Here is a 22,190-nt window from a genome sequence, read left to right on the forward strand (position 1 = left end):
ACACGAATCACAACTTACATTGTTGTTTCAAACCGGATTTGAGATCATCACTCGTGTTACCTGCACACACCCTGCCTGGTCGCCGACACACCTCTCTAGCGCTCGCGCCCACGAGCACCGTAGCAAGAGCATCCATTCTATCCTCTGCCTTCCAACTCAGAGCCACACTGGCCGTGTATGAGCCACAGCAATGGAGTCTCCTTTTAAGGAGTCAGGAGAACAAAAGGTATCAAAGCCTATGACAGTGCTTGGATCAATGGTTTAAGTGTTAGGATGCTTACAAATTCCTGGAAAGGCTGAAATTTTAGAATTCACACACTGTCGGTTTGGACTTGGAAAAAATGGGGGGAGGAGTTTGGAGGCAAAAGTTCACCCCCAGGTCACACATTCCTCACCGTTCTGGTCTGAGTTAGACTTCACACCTTGCCGTGAGCATCTGGGAGTCAAATCTGCCATTATAGAGTCTGGAAATCACAGGGCGGGGTCGATGTTCACTACCTGGGTGCGAAGACGAGGACACTGCTCCTGACTATTAATTACACAGCACTGGAGATTTACGGCGTGTTGGATACCACATTTAATCCTCCTGAAAGAGTTGATGGCTTCACAATAAATCTTTCAAAACTCTGTTCCTGTTCTCGTCATTATATTAAATCAGCGACACTTAAAAACGCCTATGATTGTCCTTTATTATGACTTTCTGCATCAGTTTAACCTCTGAGTTCAATGAACACTTGGGCTTCTTGAAGGGGGTCAGGGGCAGTTCACGCTGCAAGTCCAGCCTGCGTGAGGACCTGCCGCCTCTCTAGAGGCTGCGGTTCTGTTCAGAAAGCTCGGGGATCCTCCCATCCAAGATGTCTCGGGCCCGCTCTGGGCCCAGTGAGATGGCTCTGTGACGAAACTAGCACAAACGTGTGCCCATACGAACACAGCATCCTGCGGTTTGGATTTTAAGAATCATGTTTTGAGGGATGGCTAACCCTTTTAAAAGCTGAATCCAAAATCCCAGTTGTAGAAAGTAAATACAAATACAATGCGCTCGAACTTTCATAAAAGGCTGGCTGTGGAGTGCTCCATTGACGGTGACCCGCAGCCGACTCAGAGTCCTGCCATCCTTGCTGAGACCTGAGTTCAAATCTCATCTATTCGTAACTTTGGAGACGTTACTTAACCTTTTTCCTGAGCCTCATTTCGTTTCTCTTTCTTGAAATCCTTTCCTCTCCTGGCTCCAAAGCATCCTAACTCTTCTTCCTCCCCCAGGGATCCTCCCTGTCAGTCGTCCCCCTCCTCCTCCTCCTCCAGTGTGGGCTTTTCTGTGGCTCAGCTGTTGAACCTCTTCAGTGGGTTTATTCCGACTCTCAGCTGTTCCCACAATTTCCACCAAATAGTCACTTCCCCAGGACGGGGACCACGATCACTTCAAACGCAATGTGATCTCTGGTTTAATGAGGAGCTATAGCTCTAAGTGTCCCATTTTAAGAAGGAATTATTGCTGGGAACAGCACCTATTAGACCACTCTGTGCTATCTGTCATGTATTTTCTCTAAGACTGAGAGCAAAGGACATTGACATGAGTGAAGTTTTCCTGGGCAGAGAAAGGAGATGGGTAAGAATGACTCTGGGATTAAGGCAAAGCCCAGAAAGCTGCAGTGCACACGGTCATTCGAACCCAAGGATGGGTGTCCTCCTCTCTGCGGCGTGTCTAAGATCAGCCCTTCCAGCTCCTGAGGACTCTGGCGGAGACGTTAAAGCCAGCAATGCAATTTACTGTGAGACCGTCTGTTTCTCCTTTTCTTCTCCCCAAACAGCGGGGTGTGGAGGATGCCATTTCTGAGCAAGCTTTCGGATGAGGGGGAGAAGACAGAATCTCAGAAGAGAGGCACTTCCCCGAGACGCTCTCTCGAAGGAGATCCTCCTGTCTCGTGCGAAGCTGGTGACACTTCTTCTGGGGCTTTGTGAAAAGAGCAGCTGATAAAGGAACGGACTGGCAGTGCAGGCCCGCGAGCCCTGAAGAAACGCTCGAGTCACATAAAGGTGAGAACGAACCTGTGATTTTAAAAAGCAGGTGTGCGTTTCAGACACACCGGGCGTCTTTTTCTTGTGGTCAAAGAATTCCTGAAAACGTGTTCGTGAATTGCCCAGTCAATCTTGTGTCTTTGCACGGAAAAACCTTAAGCAAACGTGGCGAGTGTGACTTCCGTTTGCCATACATTGACGGTAAATCCACTGATTTTTGTCAATTTACGGTTCGTCTAACGTCTCCCAAATCACAGCCCTGCCGCACAGAAAAGGGCATCCAAAGTACGTATAAGTGACCCCAATTTCCAAAATCGCAATTCGTGAGCACCCTTAGGATCAGAACGCTGCCAGAGCACTTTAAAAGAGACTTATCTGTCACCACAAAAGGGGAATGACATAAAAAGTTAATTCTCGTCTTCGTGCAGGGACGAGTGTTTTTGAGGATGTGGTTTAGGTGGTTTTTCTTTTCCTTGCTACAATTGTGATAATTTACAGGGCTCCTAACTCAGCTGAAAGGTTCATGGATTGAAGCGATTTTTTTTTTTTTTTTTTTGAGAGCTTTAGGGGAGGCAGTTTCTGAATAAAATGCTTGAAATCAGAAACTTTCTGGCAGTCTTAGATGGATTTTGCCTTCAAGCCATGAAACTACCAGGATGACATACTTTTTAAAAACGATCAAGTTGAAGTCATTTTTCTTTTACTTCAAGTAATAATAGTGATATCTTGCAGTTAGTCTAGTACTTTCTCCACAGAAGGTTCAAACTTCTCTGCAACTGCTATTTTTTTTTTTTTTATGTTATCCTTTGGGAGGCAAGAAAAGGAGAACCAATGTCACAAGAAAATGTTAGGTGACTTGTTCAAAGGTGTCAGCTCACACCCTGCAGCCATTGCCGGAAGTGAAGGTCTGTGTGTTCTATAAATAGAAAGTGAAACTCAGTTTTCTGTTTCATGAAAGAGAAATTTCAAAGTAATATTGACCAAGAACGTTCAACTGGTTCCAGCCGGGTGTGTGGAAGTCAAGGGCAGCGTGTCAGTCCGCGAACGACGGTACTCAGGCTCCCGACCCCAGGCTGGGGAGCCGCGGCCCAGACCCTCATGAAACCGCAGCTGCCGACTTTCAAATCCAACCCAGGAAGGAGCCAGAGAGGTTCTCATGCCATCTAATGCTTCTTTCAGTTGTGAAACGGTTAACACTTCTTCAATGACAGTTTTAGGCTTGAATTCAGGTAGGCCTTTCAGAATTCAAAGGAGACCCAATGAAAGTAGACCTCAGTTCACTTTTCATTACTAAGGGAAAATTATTTTCTTAAAATAATAATGAGCAGGCCCAACAAGACACTATTCTCACAGTGTTGGATGCATCTTTCCTTTCCAACTAATTTTGGAACTAAACCCTCTTATTTTCCCACAGTTTTATCGGAGCTGAATCAGAGAAACTTTAGATACGTGAATTATTGATCTTTGTTTTGCTCTAGCGTCATTGCAAAGAGGGGAAATTATGTTTTTCAGTGTTTGTTCTTCCCTGTAGGTGAAAGTTTAGCTGTCACAGAGGTGGCACGTCACTAAGGTACTTACACAGTACAGATCCAGGGAGGCCAGCATCTGCACACAGACAAATGGGAAGATTGCACGTTGCTCCCAGTTACCAGCTGAGCAACCTTAGGTGAGTTCATCTTTATAAAGAGCCTCGGTTTTCTCGTGGGTAAAATAGGAACACTAATGTCTAGGTTATAGAAGTCATCAGAATTAAATGAGATACTATATTCAAAGTTCCTAGGAAACTATCTGGCACAAAAAGGACCCGCAATAAAAGTAGCTGTTGTCCTATCTTTATTTTAAAATGTACGTTGGAGCAGAGATGGCTGGCTGCCAACCTTTCTTTCTGAGTAAAAACATTTATTCTGGCCAGTACTGTGCCCAGTGGAAAGATTCCATTTTCCAGCTTTCCTTACAGCTAGAGAGGCGTCAATTTTTATCACTCCTTATGGGAAGGCACTTTAATAGGGAAGAGAGGCTGGCATGGGCTTGCTCTGTCCCGTCCTTCTTCCTCCTGCCGCTCCAATAGACTGTGGCAGTGAGGGCTGGGTTCCAGCAGCCACAGTAGACCAAGAAGTACTCTCGAGGGTGGAAGCCCAGTGTGGCGGGTGAGGGAACAGGGAGACAGATGGTGCCTGGATCTCAGATGACATGGTGCAACTGTCACATCTGCTCTGAACATGCACCTCTCACTCCTGTTATACAAGAGAGAGAAACACTGCCAATCTCATTTATCAATGAATCATCACTTTTTTCTGTCCCTGTTTCCAGCAGCCAAATGCAATTTCTAACAGACACACGTGTTACTTCACATTTAGACAATTCTGAAATTGGGACATGGCTTCTAATATATACAGTTTTAAAAATAATTTTGTTCATCAAGAAAATAAGGGTGCATCTAATTATTGATGGTATCTTAAAATCAAGGAAACAGAATATTATTTTTCTCAGTTAGGCAAGTATTTTCTATTTACTAATTAGAATTAAATAGGAAAGTAAATAGCTTTGTAATTTAACTCCCACACAGTTTTAGAGTCTGTACTTGAGGCAGAGCACAGAACTTACAAACAAACAAAAAATTTGTTGAATTAATTTAACAGTGACCTTTGAAGGTAATTTGTGAAACGGGGTTTCAAAGTTTTCTGGTTAATTAATTTTTCTAATTGTTTTTCATTTACCTATAAATGAATACAGTTAAAAGATTTATGGCAACTGTTCTTGTAGAGAAATTTTATAGCGGATTTTTCCTATCTTTTACTTTTTAAAATGTAAATAATAGAAAATAGGTTGTGAATATATAGGTTTAAAATCCAATAGTGCAACAGTTGGCTGCTATACACGCCAGAATGGATACCGAGACAGGATCATGCAATTTCATGATGAGACACAGAAAATATGAATATTAAGAAATAGTAAAGAAATATTAGTAAAAAGGAAGGAAAAGAATAAAAAACTATTTTTCCTTCTTGCTAAGACAACAGCTACCCTTCATAATGCTGATCTCCACTAGACTCTGATGCCAATAATTTATGTCAGCGCTGAATGATAAATATTCATCTTGATCTAGCACAGAGAAAATTAATTTTGCAGATTATTTTGCTTTGAGCCTCATTCAGGGTCGACCTCATCTATGAACTTAAAAAATCTTTAACGATTTAATCCAGATGCTCCCGGTAAATAACAAGTGAATAGCCATGATCAGAACCTCCGGAACAATCTGGTATTCAACAGGTCAGCTCTGGAGGCAAAAAGCAAGCGAAAAACTCTCTAAAAAACAAAAAAACAAACAAAAAAACCAAAAAACAATTCCCTGGAGAAGTAAATAGTTCATTCATCTTATCTAATGTCTCCACTAGTGTGCAAAGGTAATTGTTCCCTCAAGAAAGGCCATTCCCCAAATGTTCCCAGAGCGGATCATCACTCATGTCACTTATCAGGTGTTTCACACTCAACTCCTGGTATTGTAATCAGTTACTTTGACATGCGAGGTTTGCGTGATAAATTAAGACATCTGAAAACCAGAAACACAGGGGTCCTTGGGAAAGTGTAAAGGCAAACTGTTTTCCTTTCCTTCATCTCTTTCTAAAAGGACTCAGTTCCTCGAGCCCTAAGTGCTGAGCTGGTCCTGTTTCCACGTGACGTGCACGTTCTCTGCTGATCCTCCTGCCTCCTGCGCGAATGCCGTGCGCACATTCGCTCCTCAGGGCTCGGGAAAGCATCACCGCTGCAGCTGCGTGGAAACACCTCCCGCAGGAGGGAAGGAAACAAACACGGCCTTAAGCTGTGGTGGATGGGCAAGGGAAGGGGGTATACCACCTTCCTGCCAAGGGGGACCCCAACAGCCTTCCCCACGAGACAGGAACACAGTCACAGATGCAAATACTTAAAACATAGCGGAGGATGGGGCGGGGAAGGTGCCAAGTGAAACTCAGCTGCTAAGTGCCCCGGAAGCCTGGCCGGAAGTGTGTTTAGCAGTTTGCTACAAACCTCCCAATAGCGCAAAAGGAAGAGTGAGGTTACAAGGAGCCCCCAGGGTGCTCAGAGAATCCAGACAGCAGCCTGGGAGAGGCCGGCTGTCACTTTGTCTGCAGGTGACATACCTTCACCATCCCAGACCAAAGGATATGTACCATCTCCAGGAGGAAGTTTCTAGTAGAAAGTCTCTCCGGCCCTCATGACAGAAGTTCCAGCCTGCTCCCTGCTCCCTCTCTTTTTCTTGTTTTTTTTTTTAAGACAGAGTCTTGCTCTGTCGCCTGGACTAGAATGTCGTGGCATCAGCCTAGCTCACAGTAACCTCAAATCCCTGGGCTCAAGTGATCCTCCTGCCTCAGCCTCCCGAGTGGCTGGGACCACAGACATGCGCCACCACGCCTGGCTAATTTTTTCTATGTTTAGTAGAGATGGGGTCTCACTCTTGCTCAGGCTAATTTTTTCTATGTTTAGTAGAGATGGGGTCTCACTCTTGCTCAGGCTGGTCTTGAACTCCTGACCTCAAGTGATCCTCCTGCCTTGGCCTGCCAGAGTGCTAGGATTACAGGTGTGAGCCACTGCCCCAGGCCTCTGCTTTCTCTTAAACACCTGCTGTGACCTGGTCACTCCTTCCCGCCCCCTCCCCTACAGCCTCATGCCTCTAATGCCCAGGGTCCTTTCTGCCTATTCAAATTCTAATTTCTCTCATCTCTGGCACTTCAAGTCTGCATTCTAGTTCCATATAACACTGTCAGAAGTGTCAATCTTGACTCTTTCATTAGAGTTTGGAATTCTCTGGGTCAGGAACTGCATTCTATATTTCTGTCCCCTCCACAGAGCTTCCGATGCAGTACGTGCTCAACAAGCGCCTCCTCCAGGCCTGTTTCTCGGTATTTTAGGCAAGTGCATTTATTTATTTATTTATTTATTTGTTCATTAAATGCTGAGGATCTGCCGGGAGCTGCAGGGGTGGTGACAGACACCCTGCTTGTCACCACTTTCCTGACTGATCCCTGGGCTGCCTCGTTAATTCTTTCCACAGCTCAAGGGACCTCAGGGGCCTCTGTAACTCACACCATGGTCGTCGTGACTTGAAATAGAAAAAGGAAAACCCACCCTCTGTGCTCTGTGGACCTTCGTCACATGGTCCCACATGGACCTGCTTTTTATTCCGGGCTGTGGACGGCAGGGAGCGTGGGGAGGGGGGTGGCCCAGTGAGGGGAGAGGAGTCGTCACGTGCTTGCACAGAGACTGGCCTATGGGGACGCTCATCTCGGTGCTGTTTACGTCAGAGCAGAAAGTCAGAAATGTTCTAATCAGATAAATCGTATGGAATAGCCATAGATTTGAGGGAATATATACAAAACAGTATAAAAAAACACAAGTTGCAGAACATGGGTTGCTATGTTTATTTTTAAAAGCCCATTGGGAGAACAATCTAGAAGGAGAAACTTCAAAGTATTAATGATGAGTATCTCCAAGTGGTGGGATTGTAAGTGATTTTCTTCTTTGAGCTTATAAGCATTTTCTAAGGTGATCCTGAATAACTATTGAGTCAGGGAAAAAAAAATAAATTTTCTTTTTTTTTTTTTTTTTTTAAGGAAAAAGAAGACCTGGACCAGAGTCCTTCCGCCAGAGTGGTGAAGCCTCCTGGCAAGGTTGGCGAAGAGAAAGGGGCCCAGCACCGAGCGGGAAGCCAACACGTCCGCCCTCCACCCCACTGCCCAGGGGCTCGCTCCCGATGAAGCCCACGCTAAGGGGTGCTTTTCCTGCAAGCCTTAAATAGGAGAAGAAGCTGCACATGCATTTTGATCTATTTTCCAACTTTGGTCTCTTCAAATACACGCATGGTGGATGAACCAACAGGTGTCACGTTTTTTCTCCCATTTAGAAGCCTGGTCTTTATGCTAAGTTAAACCAAATTCTAAAAAACAAGAAAACAGACAGACAGACCCAAAAGTAAAGACCTTTCCCAACCAACTGCCTTAAAACACTCTAAGTAATACTCCCCCAGTGTTAGAAGAGATGAAATGTGTTTGGAGGGATGCAAGGTGCACTGGAGGGTAAGAAGATAAATATGGAGACACCTCGCGTCTCCCAACGAGGGCGCCACCATAGGCACCACCTGGGGACGGGTTAGAGGGAGGAGGGTTGTCTGGGCAGGAGCCATACCTTGGTCTGGAACGTGCAGAACATGTGCGTCAGGAACGGATGCTCCCAGGCCAACGAGAGGACCCTCTTCTCCACCATCGTGCACTCAACATCGTCGTCCATCAGGACCACGTCTTTCTTTAGGGCTTTTATTGCAAAAAATTGATTGGTTTTCTTGAACTCTGCAAGGAAGACCTAGAAGGCATGGGAGGAAGTGACTTTATTTTGGAAGTTGGATTCCCACTGGTTAAAAAAGAGACAGAGTCCTGAGAGAGAGCTGTGCTGGTTGGGAAAGGAAGATTCCTCCTCCACACGCCTCCATCCTGGACAGGATATTCCCGAGACAAAATGGAACACGTCAGTGGCTTAGGATATGACATAACAGATTCCTACTAGCTTGTACCTTTCCAAGGGTTTCATGAAATTATTATGCAATTGGATGGGTTTTAAAAGTGTGCCCTGCCCACCCGGGAACATGAGTAAGTGTGTATAAAAATTCAGAGAGACAAAGTGCAAACTGAAGGAAGAAGAGTAGTGGGTAGAAGTTGTTTGTACTTGAAACATTACTGTAAATGCACACAAAACTCAGTGCATTTACACTTCTACCCAGTTTTTCAAGGCAAAAAGAACATTTGAGGGATATAGTTTTCCCTGCATACTTAAAAAATGAACACCATTTTATCTGATGCCATGGAAACTAATAACATTTTTAGGACCTACCATACGGCCTGGGGCATTCTGCTATGGACTTCTCATGTGCTACTTTATTTTATTATCTAATTTAATTCTCAGCCCATCACACTCTGCAAGACAGATATTAATAATAAGAAAATTGGGTTCAAGGAGTAACTTAACTGGCTAAACTTCATGGAGTTACTCAGGAAAAAAATTCTTAACACCAAAGTTTACTTTTTCCGCTTGTTTTCATAAATCTTACATCAAAGGACACCAGATGGCACCTGATGGAGAGTTTCAGCAACTTCCGATTTTGCAGGCGATGCAGCAGCACACGGCACACTATCGGCCATTGTAAGGACGTGGCATTTGGATACAGAAAACTCCAGCTCTGGTTTTATCTCACACACGTCTGCCTGCTGTGCAGATGTGGGCAAACCGATCACCCTCTCTGGGCTCCAGTTTCCTAACCTTTACAAGGGATTAACGATGCCTGCATTCTCTAACTTACAGAACGATTGTGAAAATTAAATGAGAAGGGGGACTATAAAATGCTCTGTAAATGACAGTTATTAAGAATATTTGTTTTTTTTTTTTTTAATTGACTTTCGGGAAATGCTGAAGTCAATGGTACTAAACCAGTACTGAGAACTCGAGTGTCTAGGTTTAAAATACATCGACGCAGAGCCGTGGCTTTGTACTGGCTGCCTTGGCAGAGGGGAGGGAGGTTAGGTGAGAATTCAGGCAAATGAAAGACGTTCACGTCCTCAGAAAACACACAATTTGTTCTCCTGGGCTTAAAAGTAGATTGAGAGTGAGAGAACAGAGACCAGCATTTTGGTAAAGAACGATGCTTTCCTAACAGAGCCAAAAGAGAAAGGAAAGGTGAGTTCTAGAGTATTCTCAGCGTTGTGAGAAAGGGCATTCCTCTGTCCGTCTGTCCCTGGTGCCCTACCCTCCCCTCCTCTCCGAGTGTGGGGACCCAGGGTCCCGATGGAAAGGAGCAGACCCCTTTGGGCACGGAGCCAGGAAACCTGGAGCTTCCGGCTGTCCCTTGGGACAGTTACTAAGCCTTGTAGGGTTGACATAATGTCTTTCTTATTAACCTTGTTCAAATGTTAGAAATCCGCAAGGGAACAAAGAAAGAGAAACATTTTGTTAACAATTAAAAGTAGTCTTTTGGTAATTGCCTCTTTCGGTAAAACATCCTAAAAACCAGCCATAAACTAAGAAGCCGAAAAGACAATTTCCGTCTATATAATGTGCTTGCAATTTTTGGTAACAGGTTATAATTGCACATTAATTGATGCTAAATTATAATGAAGACTGGCTGTAAAATTGCCTGTTAGCTCAGATTAACACCCAATGGGCCCTCTGTGGTGCATAGTATTGTGGAAAGGAGCTGGAGCTAGGAGAATCCGTGGATATCAGCCACAGTCTGCAGGGCAGAGTGGACTTGGCTGCAAGGCAACGCATTGGTGTTTGGATCCAAACCCCAACGGGAACGCAATGTTATTCGGCTGGGGCGGAGGCTCAGTTGCATTTTAGCTTGTTTATTATTAAATAAACCGGGTAAGTTTTTCCCGTCTGGTGAGCAGGTGCCCAGCATCATGCTGGCTTTGGATGCTGCCCTCACGGAGCAGTAGTCTCTGGTTAAAATTATAGAATATAAAACAGCAAGGAGCCCCACTCATCCATTAGAGATCCTTGATATGAGAAATGACCCGCCAGCCTGTATTGCACATTGTCTCTCCTTACAATCACTAGCTTGAAAATTTTTTGCGTCGCTGGTAGTGGATTATAATTTCTTAAATTATGTCTTTTTCCTCCCCCTGCCCTCCCCACTTTCCTCCTCCTCCTCCTCCTCCTCCTCCTCCACCTGTCCCCGTGAGTGACAGAGACGACCTCCTGTGTGCGTGGCGGGAGGAATTGAGAGGAGGGGCTTCCTCCACAAAATTGTGTCCAGGATTCTCAAGCTACAGCCTCGTTAGGGGCCGAATCGTGTCTGGGCTGAGGTGTCCCAGCACCTCAGAATGGGACCCCATATGGTAATTACCTTAATTACCTGGAAAGAGGTAATTAAGGAGGTCTCTATGTGCAATTATAACCTGTTCCCTTTAAAGAGGTAATTAAGGTTAATTAAGGTTCAATGAGGTCATTAAGGTGGGTGTCATTATAAGAAGAGAAAGTTCAGACACAGACGTGCACGGAGAGAAGATGATGTGACCAGGGAAAAGGAAGACAGCCACCCACAAGCCAAGGACAGAGGTCTTGGGAGAAACCTTGGTCTCGGACTTCCAGCCTCCAGAACTCTGAGAAAATGCATTGTTGCCGCTCAAGCCATCCGGGCTGTGCTGTTTCGTTACAGCAGCCCAAGCAAACTAACACGAGCCTGAAGGCATTTAATAGAGAGAGAAAAAGTCACATAACAAAGTGAAACAACACTTCAGCCTCTAGAACGAAGCAAAAGAGAAAAAAAACAAAACAAAACAACAGAATAAACAAACCCGTGTGACAGAGGAAGTGGCCAAGGGACCTTCCTGTTACTTCGGTGCCCAGAGACATGAAACTCTCAAGTGTGTGGGGCGCACACTTGCAAAGCACAGTGGCTCTGGGGACAAAGATTCCCAGGAATCCGAGGCAGCTATTTCCCTGGAGCCCCCGGGGCCCCTGTTTATTCAGAGATCTCCCGGGAAACCTGTGTCCACACCCCCCCGCGTGGTTCTGGCCCCACGAGGTGAGTTCCCCAGATGAGGGGCTTTGCTGTCTAGTTCCTGGAGCCTGGTCTGCAGTGTTCTGGAGGACCACAGCATACCTTGCCAAAACTTCCTTTCCCCAACATTTTGTGCAAGATAAAATCCTCGATTTTTAGTTTCATGTGGAGAGATGGTCTTTCTACGTGCGGTTCTGGTTCCGGATGAAGGCACGTTTTATCCACCTCGTCTGACGGAGACTCCCAGGAGATTCCCTGAGGCTCTGGAAATGGCAAGCTGGTGGTTAAACAGGAACACGGAGTCCTGGAGCATCATTCTAGTTATGCAGAGCACACTGTTTCTCTCCCACTTCCCATCCTGGGGTGGTGGGCTTGGGGGCTTGGGGTTCAGGCAGCTTTAACACCTCTCCACCTGTCTGTGAGCCTGGCATCTGAGGTGTGGACTTTGTCTTTTTACCCACAGTCTGGGAAATAGTTCAGCTTAAAGAAACGCATTCCAATCAGACCCTACATGCAAAATGCACGAACACGTTTAATGATGTCAAACCACGGGCAGCTCGGGGTTTAAACCGAATTTGAGAAAACACGATTTTCAATTGTGTGCATGGCTCGCAGGTACAGGGGCATCAGTTTCTGTGATTTACCAAGTGAGGGAAGAGGAAATGAAATCTAGCGGATTGTTAAAGATCCAAACTGCGCCATTCGCCGCAGAACTCAAGTCAAGACGCTGCCTGCGGTGATCATCTCCGAGACACGGTCTACTTCACTGCCTGGAGACCTAACCCTTCCTAAATCTAACCGGAACCTTCCATTTCAATTGTTAAGCCCAGAGATGTAGAAAAAGATTTTTGAATCTCCCTGGTTTATAACATCACTTTTATTTTTTTTAATCCCTACGTTTATCCTTCATATTCTCCCTGCAGTCCAAGGGAGACACGCATTTTATAACGTGTGCTGAAGCCATCCAGGTCCCAGACTCTTGTGGTCTGCCCTCCGTGAGCTACTTCCAAACAGCGGGCCGGGTGAACTTCCCTGATGCCGTGACACCAGGGGCCTCGAGCCCTGCTCTTCTCCTCTTTTCTACCCTTAAATTTCTTTAAAAAGTCTTAAAGGTGCAGAACGAGAATGTCCCCTGTAGCATTCCCACCATCTTTAAGATAGATTTATTTCTATGAAAGTGTTTAACACTGATGGGAAGCAACATTCTAAAATTCTAACAGGGTCGTGTTCGTGCTTGGATGGGAGACCACCCGAGAATGCCGGGGGCTTTAAAAACAATTCTAAGGAAATGTGTGCAGCTGTGTCCTCCAGACATATCCCATTTCTAAGCCCCGCCTCCCACCCCTTACAAAGGTACCTACTTCTCTCCTAAGAAGTAGGAGTCTCTTAGCTGGTGGCTAGATCTGTGATCTTTGGCAGAACAGCCGTGCCTGTCAGATGGGGTAAACTGAGAACTTAAATCCAGAGGACCCAGGTTAAGGTTAATCAAGACTCATTGCTGACATTGATTCAACCACGGGCCAGGACAGCTACCTCTCTTTCCAGGTGTGGGTAAGCATGACGGCCTTGCTTCACTTTTGATGGAGCACGGGAGACCAATTTCAACGGGACCTTCTCTGAAGATCTGTTCAGTGTCTCTTAAGCAGCGAGCCTGGGTGACAAACAGAGAGTCAGACCACCCACCTGCCCACCACGAAGGGACAGCTCAGCCTGCCGTCTGTGGGGACAAAAGCCATCTAAGTTTCCTAAATGCATAGGATCACCGAAGCTCCTCTTTCCCTCAACATTCTTTGCGAATCCCGTATTTCGGGAGAGTCCATCGGTTGTATTTTATGCATCAGCAGAACACACTCACTTCCTTCACACTTTTCTGGGGGCCGACTGGATTCTCCCCGGCTACCCACATGGCAGATAACAACAGACAGTCAACGAATGGAAAAACAGCTCACGTAGGCAATGCCAAGTCTTAAAGAGGGTTTGTTCTTGGATATGGGAATTCAACCAATGCCAAAGTAATACATGGCAAGGCAACAGTTGCCCTGGACTCAGTGTTCTGGGGAGACTTGGGGGATGATTCTAGCAAATAAGGGTCCCCCTCCCCACCCCCCGCTATTATATAACACTAATAAATCCCTATAAAGCTGGCGATGAATCCTCAATAATTTTAATGGATTTATTTGTTTCTGCCCTGATCATTCCACAAAGAACTTAAGACCTTGTAAAGATCCACACAAGACAAATATATTAAATAAATGCATATCTCAGAGTGTGTGGCAGGGCATGGGCCTGAAGATGAAAGTCAGCGGCCAGGCCGGGGCTGGGAAATGCATTCTGTGCTTCCCGTTGGGCTGCTACAGGGCAGAGAACAAAGGCCGTCCTCATTGAGCTGAGAAGGTGGGAAGGTGCCCACGTCACGCGCTCCCTACCTGTTGGGTGCTCTCGATCATGGCCAGCGCCTCAGCCATTAGCTTCTGGTTTATGCCACAAAGGTTGGCCACCTTCGTCTGGCATCTGTGGTGTACGTTCATGCCACATGCTGAAAGGAAGAAAGTGGGACGGTGAGCCGGAGTGGGAGAGCCCACAGTGCCGGAAAGTGACTGTCTCTCGAGGTGGGACAGGGCCCCGTGTCCAGGGAGGAAAGCCTGTTGCCAGCGTGTGTTCAGGCTGTACCGAAGCTAGGAGGAAGACGGTGACATCGCTCTCCCCGGTGACAAGGTGAGTGCCAGGAGGGGAGGATGCTGCCTCCCACCCTGGTCTGGAGCCCGAGCATCCCTGCGCCTGCCGGGGCTGCTGTACGAGCTTCTCCACCCTCCCCGTGGGAGCCGGGGCTGCAGCTTCAGCCTGCAGAAGGGAAGGTGGGGTGGGTGTGACGGGGCAGGATAAGGAGGAGGGAGAGTGGCCACAGACCTCATGCTCACCTTCGGGAGAGCTGGGCTTAATAAACTAGGAGACTCGGGGTGCACGGCTCTGAGCCCTGGGTGATGGGGAGCGCCAGGTTAGCCGGATCTCCCACAGACAGAACTGAGAGAGTGTGGGGGGAGCCAATGGACTTCTGGTCACCCACAGGAAACTTGGAAGTTTTATTTATTTTATAGTTGTGAAATTCATTTGAGGCTACCGAAGTGACATCCTCTCTTTGGAGGACGGAAGGACAGGAAAGGGTGGGCAGAGTTAAGCCTCGACATCCTTTTAATCTTCATCTTTCTCCCCGGGACGTGAGAGGGAGGTGTCCTAAGTCAACAACCGAGCCCAGGCGGCCACACCAGTGTGCCATCGCTGGAGCACGGGAACAGGACTCAGAGCAGAAGTGCCCTTTTCCCCTCCTGCTCTTGTCCCTGAGCCCACGTCTGCTGTCCCTGCATGGGACATGCCGTCTGGTCCTCTCCTTAGGGTACGAAGTTCCCGGGGTCCTGAGCCCCTCTGCTGTGACCGACAGGCGCCCTTCTGCGAGCTGTTCGGAAAACACCACGCCAGACTCCTCGTGGCCAGCGCGACAGCCCAGGTGCAGGAAGTACGATGACGATTGATCGTTTTACGGAGATGGCACTGTGGCTTGGGGACGCCAGGAGCTGCGGAGACCTAACAGCAAACCGACCTCTGCAGAATGATCATGACACTGTCTCGTTGTGGCAGGTTTGCTGACATATTTGGGGCTTCTTTTCCTCCCTAAACGGCTTCCCTTCCCTGCTCCCTGCCTCCGCCCCCTCGCCCCTCGCCGAGCCATCTCCTGCAAATAATAACTATTAGACTGAGTCCGAATTAAGTGCATTTCAAGGTGGTAAAGAGCGAGCTATTTCTTGCACACAGGCATTAATGGCTTAAATTCACATCTATGACCTAGTGACAGCAAGTAGCTCAAAGAAAAGGAACCAAAGTTTTCTTTCACCTTTATAAGTCACATGAGGTGTTATTCTAGATTTCGCTAAAGAGAAAGAAAAAGGAGTGGGAAATAGCTGAGCACTGGTCGGGGAGGAGATGCGTGTGCCGGTCCCAGCTCGCGCAGTGTGTGGATGCTGTGTGACCTTGGGCAGGCCGTGTGCTTCCCCTGGGCTTCCGATTTCGGCTCCCTGGCCCTGAACTGAAGGACTAACCCCCACTTCCTATGGCCACGGGATCCCTCTAGGATCGGGGGTGTGTACCTGTGCAAAGACGACGATGACATCGTGTCGGTCATTTTAGAAAATTCAGATTTTGCTTAGGAAACATCACCATTAAAATAAAAAAAAAAAAATCTAGCAAAGATTTCCAAACTCCAGCTGATAGAACTCTAATCTCACGTATTACTTGCTTCTACAGAAATCCGTACACCGGGGTTGTTACAATGGAACCCGGGAGCAGGAGCTACAAGATCGTGCAGCTCTAGTCTTATCTGCACTGGTGTGTGCCAAGAGCTCAGCACGGGGATTGGCATCAGGTAGGTGCTCACCGATGCCCATGGACAGTCTTTAATACAGGACAGACGTGCTGTGCATTGGCGCTCTGAGTTCTGGATCGTCAGCGCGAGCGACCGGCGTTGGACTCGTGCAGTAGGTTTTAGGTTCTCACTGGGGTGTCCCCAGCCCCATTGTCCTACCGGTCAACCCTGCCACGCATGGAGTGTGGCATCGGCAAGGACTGTGCTGCACGGGACTGAGATTTTACTTTGCTCCTTACGATTGCAGCCTGGTCCGAGTTTGTCTCTGACTCGCGGGGTCTTGGAGAAAGGCCACATCCCCTCTACAGGGTCATAAATCTTTGCTACTAACCTATCCGGCGGTAACTCGATCTCTGGGAGTGCAAATAGTCCCTTTTGATGGCTATTTTCATGGGAATTACCGTGGGGGCAGAGAGGAGACAGGACAAAGGCTACAGGAGGCCCTACTTGGGGAAGAAGCAAGACAGACTAGCGGACTAGCCGACCAGACATGGAGAGAGGGCAAGAAAAATCCTGGAGAGAAGGTGGGGCAGGGCCAAGGCTGGAAAATGTGTGGGGAGGGAGGGGGAGGGGAGAAAGGGAGGAGAGGGGGCATAAAGGAAGAGAGGGCAGGGAGTGCTTGAAACGGGTGCAGGAGAGAGCGGGGAGAGAATGGGATGGGAAGGAAAGAATGTTGGAAGAAGGCACGGAACAAAGCCGGCAGGTGAGCCGTGAAATAATGCCAGGAACCCTCGGGAAGTTCCAGGCCAGGCGGGTGGGCTTCCGGGACGGGACACCTGGCCTGAGACCCCCCCCAGAGAACCAACAGGTGAGAATTTCACTATTCACGTTTCTGTTCATGCGGTGAGAATCCTGGGATGTTGTTTTTTGGCCCGTGCACTCTGTCCCCTGCCTACCCACGTCTTCTTGAACAGGTGCGTAGAGAAAGGTGTAAGTGGTACTTCGGGGCCATGGAGGGGTTCTCAGGGTGGATGCCGACTCCCCGTGGTGTTCGCTTTGGGTGATGATTTGGAAACCTAAGTCCTCCTGCCTCCGCCGAGACGTCGCTCAGGGTTCCCCCGGCCACGTGAACGTTATAGGGACGAGGACAGAGAGGATGTGCCAGACACCTTCCCCACTGCCACCTCCAGCACCTACATGGGAAGACGTAGCCAGCCAGGGCATACATTATAGTAGGGCCTCCATGGAAGAATAAAGTGGCTCAGCCACTTCATAGTTCATCACGAGACAGGTGCCTGCTGCGGCCGCAGGTCCTCCTTTTGTGACTGTACCATCCGGCCCTGCCACCCTCACTGCCACCCAGACGGCAGAGGGCTTTGTCCCTTCTTGTTGGGATATTTTCCCTCCCTGCTCCCTAATCCTGATATGACAGCGTCTCAGTTTCTAAAGGTTATTGCCTTAGCAACCCGGAGTTTCGGGGCAAGACGGCCTTGTCGTGTTTGCTTTTCTCAAGGTGAGTCTGAGTCTGAGTAACTCTGTCGGGAAAGAGCGGCTCAGGCTGTGCTGTGATCCTGGCCTGTGAGGGGGACCAGAGGAGGGAAACGGGGCCCGGAGCCGGACTGGCCCCTTCCTGGGCACTCCGAGCTCCCAGCGGTGGTTGGGGATAGACCGCCAAGCTCACGTTGCAGGATTTCTCTGTGCAGGACCAGCCACTGGCCAGATGCATGTGCTGGGCTTGCTCCTGGAGGAGGTGACAGTGGGAATCTTACCAGCAGGGGCAAAGGAGACGCCGGGGCAGCGGGAGGGGCTGCCCAGAACCCACCGAGGAATCAGGGAGAGGGTCAGAGTGAAGTGCGATCTTGGCAGAGAGACCAGACAGAGGAGAAATACTGTCTTCATTTCTCCCCAGGGCCACAGTATGACAGAGGGCACAGGGTTCAGGAGCCTTGACCTTGGACCCGAACTGTCGTGCACTTTTCTGGGACGCGAGGATGAGGGTGTTGCAGGGAGGAAGGAAGGGAATTCAGCAGCGTGCGGTCCGGGGAAGACGGCATTTGCCATCGTGCCTCCTCCGGGCTGGGTGTGGACGTTACACCTCTGCGTCCTCCCTCCTGCTCTCCAGAAAGCTGCCCCGGGTGCCCCTGGGGGGTCCGCGTGGGGCCACGCTCACCTCCCGCTGGACTCACCATCACACTTGAGCCCCTGCCGCGCCAGCCCCCACAGCAGGGTCCCGCAGTGCTCGCAGAAGGTCGGGCTCTTGTAGTTGTAGACTTTAAATCTGTGCGGCATGTCAATTTTGAACCTCTCCTTGTGGAACTGAAAGAGAAAGGGAGAAGGTGAGACTGCGTGTGCGTGTCCCCGGGGCCCCGACTGCTGATGTCCTCGCGGACACCGCAGGGTAACAACAGTGACCACCGCGAAAGCACCACCACCGTGTGCATTTCAGACCAGCATCGTCACTAGTCAGGGCTTAGGGCACATCCGAGGGAGGCGGAAGCCCTCAGCAGAGCCAGGTGAGGGCGAGCTGGCCCCTCCCCGTGCGGAGCACCCTGCGGACCGCTCAAGTCTGGGGCGCTGGCGCAGGAAGCACGGCACGAGCGCTGTTTATTTAAACGAGAGCTCAGGAAACGCCGCTCCCATTTAAATAGATGAAACTTTTCTTCCTGTTTTAATATAAATATTTCCTTTTCTCTTTCGGTCCAGAACGAGTGCTTTTTACCTTTTGAAGATGTCAAAAAATGCCTCCTCTAGAGCAAACACCTTTTCAGGCTTATCAGTGTGAGAGCCCGATGTGGGAAGCATTTTCACACCTGTTGCCCTTGGTGTGGGGCGGCCAGAGCAGTTGGGTAACACTCCCCACCAGGTGCGAGAGACAAATACGTCACATGCCTCGTCTGTTGCACAGGAGATATCTCATGTAGTCCTCAGAACACCCCATTTGAAGTAGCTTCTATTACTCTTCTTATTGGATAGATGAGGAGATTAAGCCCAGAGAGGGCCAGAAACTTGCCCAGGTTACACAGCAATAGAGCCGGAATATCTGTGAACTTGGCAGTCAGAATCCGAGACCATCTATTCTCTTTTCTGCCTCAAAATAAATGTAAAGGCTTGGGGGAATGGGGAGAGGTGAGTGGGAAAGGGATACTAGTGGCAGATATATTGCAGGATTTTTTTTTTTTTTTTTACAGTTTTCCAGAGTTTAAAATCAAACTTCTCCAGTGGACAACAAAAAACTCTGATAGTTGGATTCCTGGTAAGAATGCCAGTATTCTTTTGCAAGATAAAACATTTATTTTCTTGAGACTTATAATCGCTGCAGAAATTTCTAATTAACACATTAACCGCCATGTGAGTTGTATTTAACCCACGCTAGTTTTCAGCCCGGGGCCTCGTGAAGCATATGTAACTCACACGTCTCTTTACCTTGGGAGCCTCGTGAACTGTTTTTCAAGTTGCATAGAACTCACGTACAGAAAACAATAAAAAATAACCAATTTTTCATTAAATTAGAAAGGGTCATTTTGTTTTTGAAGTTTTTATTCTCTTTTCGTAATAAAACACCATGGCCCCAAGGAAAAATTTTTTTTTCTAGTGTGGCGGTCAACGTGTTAAAGACTTCCTTTGGGAATGAGCACAGCATAGCAGCCGTCTTCACTAACACGGGCAGATCTAATGCTCGGCCGGGTGCCGGTCTGCACCGGCTGTATAGAATTGATTAAAAGTTGCTCAGCACCTCCTCTAGCCATTTTCAACCAAGAAAAAAGATAATTTTTAGAACTCGCTTCGTATTCCACAGTGTAAATATGAACAATGACTGCGTCAGGGTCCAGGCTGGAAGGCGACCACTCCAGGTCTTGATCACCAGCCCCCGTGGCCCGAGACACGACTCTGCACATGTTCTTTCCAATGTGAAAACTAATTAGCCACGTATGGCCAGCGAGTGCTTGAATGGCGGAGAGTTAGAATCGAGATGTGCTATCCGTGTAAAATGCACACTGGATTTGGAAGACTTTGTATGAAAACATTAGGTAAATTATCGTATGTCAGACAAAGAGAGGAATCTAAATACGTACCATGGTTTCTCGGCTATTGACGGCCGATCCTGTGCACTTAGCTATAACTTTATCAATGCACTTCTTGTGAATGGCTGCGTTACATTCTGGAAAGAAATAATCACCGCATAAGACTTTCAGAAGTTAAGGAACATCTAAACGAAGAGAATCACGACGATACGACAGAAATCCTTCTCACTTACGTCGGCACTGGTAGCCCTGTTTGTTCAGGCCCCTGCAAGAAAGCACAGGACTGACTTTACTTGGACGCTCATGTCAACATCAGCACCAAAGACATTTCAGGGGGGAACGAGATCTAGGCGCTTCCAAGACCACAGAGCGTTTCTGATGAGTGGTCCTGGTGTATCACTTGCCAAGAGTGTTAACATCGTGTATTTTATTTTTAGCTGCTTTGTCAAAAGTTTGATAACTAAATAAATGAGGAGCTGCAGATTTCCTTTTCACTTTTGTATTCTCCAAACAAACATATAGACATTAAACTGAATGACCAAAAAATGCATCGTAGGCTCCTGGTGGCAGAATTCCATGTGCTAAGACTTAAAAACTCATTGCCTCGCTGCACTCACTGCGGATGAATGAAGACGTCTGCAATACACTTTGTTTCCTCTTTCTGAGTGTTGGAGGATATTTGCAACCAACAAAGTCTCAAGTTTAAGACCAATTCCTGAGCAACACTCATTCTTAGAAAGAAAGGAGGTTTACGTCATTAGACAAGGACACGTTGATGAAAATCCACCAGAAGTCTGTTTGGCCTTTGGATGCGCTGGTGAGCGGGAGCTGTGCGTGGACAGATTCCGCAGAGGCCCGGAGGGAAGGGCAGACTTTAGCAGTTGCGGGCGCTGAGAACCAGCAACAGGGGTCGTCTCCAGTCTCCACCCTATCTCAGCCTTCGCTACGTGGTTCCCGAGGCTTGAACTGATCTCTGTTTGATGGCGGTTATGACACCCAAGAGCCTTGTAAACATTTAATCCATTAGCTACAATGGGAAAGTGTGTCTGCTGCAAACGATAGCACCAGTGCTGTTGGGCTGTTAGGTGGCAGCAGCTTTGACTATCAAATTGTAAAACTGTGCATCTAATAGAGATGCCTCCCTCCTCTGTTTCTCCCTGCAGTGGCCTCCCGTTAGTCAGAAGCTGAAGTCTTCTGGGTGTCTTTCCTGACTGGACCTGGCTTCCCTGCTGGAGAAGGGCCACGTTACGGAAATCTTTCATTGGATCACACCCACCCTTTAGACCTCTCAGTCCAGGCCACTGACCACTGTCACGTGGCTCTTATTCCGGCACCCTGCCCCACGTGGGGGCATGCCAGGCCTGGCGGGTGAAGAGGATGCAACGAAACACACAACCCGAAGCTTGGAGTGAAATGCCAAGTTACCGTACCAGACAAACTCGTGGCAGACGGAGCAAAACGTGGGCTGTGGGAAAAAGGTGGCGGTGAACTCGTGGCACTTGACGTGATGGACCTTGGCCTGTTTGATGGCTCCCCGGCGGTGATGCAAAGCAAAGAAGCCTTCGGTCTCAAATTCGCTCATGTCCTTTGTGTCTACAGGAAGACAACAGAGGACAAAGTAAAGCTCTGCAACATGACCGTTCCAGCTGGGTGGGGAGGGCAGGGGTGGGTAAGGGACAGAGAGGGACAAGCATCGAGTGCCTACACCAGTACCATTCCAGGGACTTATTAAGGTGGGTACAACACTAAGCTTCTCTCCTTAATTCTACGCTATGGAGTTATCATGGAGTATATTAGTAGAGGGTGAAAACAGTGAAGTTGTATTGCTGGCTCAATCCTTCCCTCCTCTTTGACTGGGCTGAGCTATCCTCTTCTAGTTTTTAAAACCAGAGATCAGAATTTTCAAGGTATTCGTCAGCCTCTCCTTTGTCACCATCAGTGATGAGTCAGCCGGAAAGGCAGGAAGTGGCAAATGCTTTTTTGACTGCAATTCTAGAGAATCGTGTGTGTACTGACAGCAACTTGGGACGGGCATTTCTGGGGGCCAGGATGCTGTACATCAGGTTGTCTTTAGAAGGGAGCTGGCCAGACGTTTGTGTGAGGGCAAAAGAACTTTGGGAAGTCACGTGTGTGCTAGTTCCTGAGGTTCACATTGATCAAACACGCCAGCCACAGATTGTACTCGCCAGCGTGGAGAGGGCTGGACAATTAATAGATCACTGCAATTTTTTTAGTGCCTAGGTAATCCTGT

The 22,190-nt window shown here is 48.0% G+C and overlaps 1 protein-coding gene across 4 annotated transcripts in view; it reads right to left on the bottom strand.

Moving 5' to 3' along the window:
- The window catches only part of PRKCQ (protein kinase C theta), a 71,990-nt gene that overhangs the window by 33,551 nt on the left and 16,249 nt on the right, over positions 1 to 22,190 (bottom strand). For all 4 annotated transcript variants that reach the window (XM_069458639.1, XM_069458637.1, XM_069458641.1 and 1 more), the window contains 8 exons: positions 21,370 to 21,532; positions 20,173 to 20,204; positions 19,991 to 20,076; positions 18,104 to 18,233; positions 13,990 to 14,099; positions 13,097 to 13,214; positions 11,666 to 11,826; positions 8,197 to 8,370 (listed from right to left, as the gene is read on the bottom strand). In XM_069458639.1, coding sequence (XP_069314740.1) covers positions 8,197 to 8,370; positions 11,666 to 11,826; positions 13,097 to 13,214; positions 13,990 to 14,099; positions 18,104 to 18,233; positions 19,991 to 20,076; positions 20,173 to 20,204; positions 21,370 to 21,532 — 974 coding nt within the window. The remainder of the gene's footprint in view (positions 1 to 8,196; positions 8,371 to 11,665; positions 11,827 to 13,096; positions 13,215 to 13,989; positions 14,100 to 18,103; positions 18,234 to 19,990; positions 20,077 to 20,172; positions 20,205 to 21,369; positions 21,533 to 22,190) is intronic.

The sequence above is a fragment of the Eulemur rufifrons genome, chromosome 25 (assembly GCF_041146395.1).
Source record: "Eulemur rufifrons isolate Redbay chromosome 25, OSU_ERuf_1, whole genome shotgun sequence".
Taxonomy (NCBI): domain Eukaryota; kingdom Metazoa; phylum Chordata; class Mammalia; order Primates; family Lemuridae; genus Eulemur; species Eulemur rufifrons.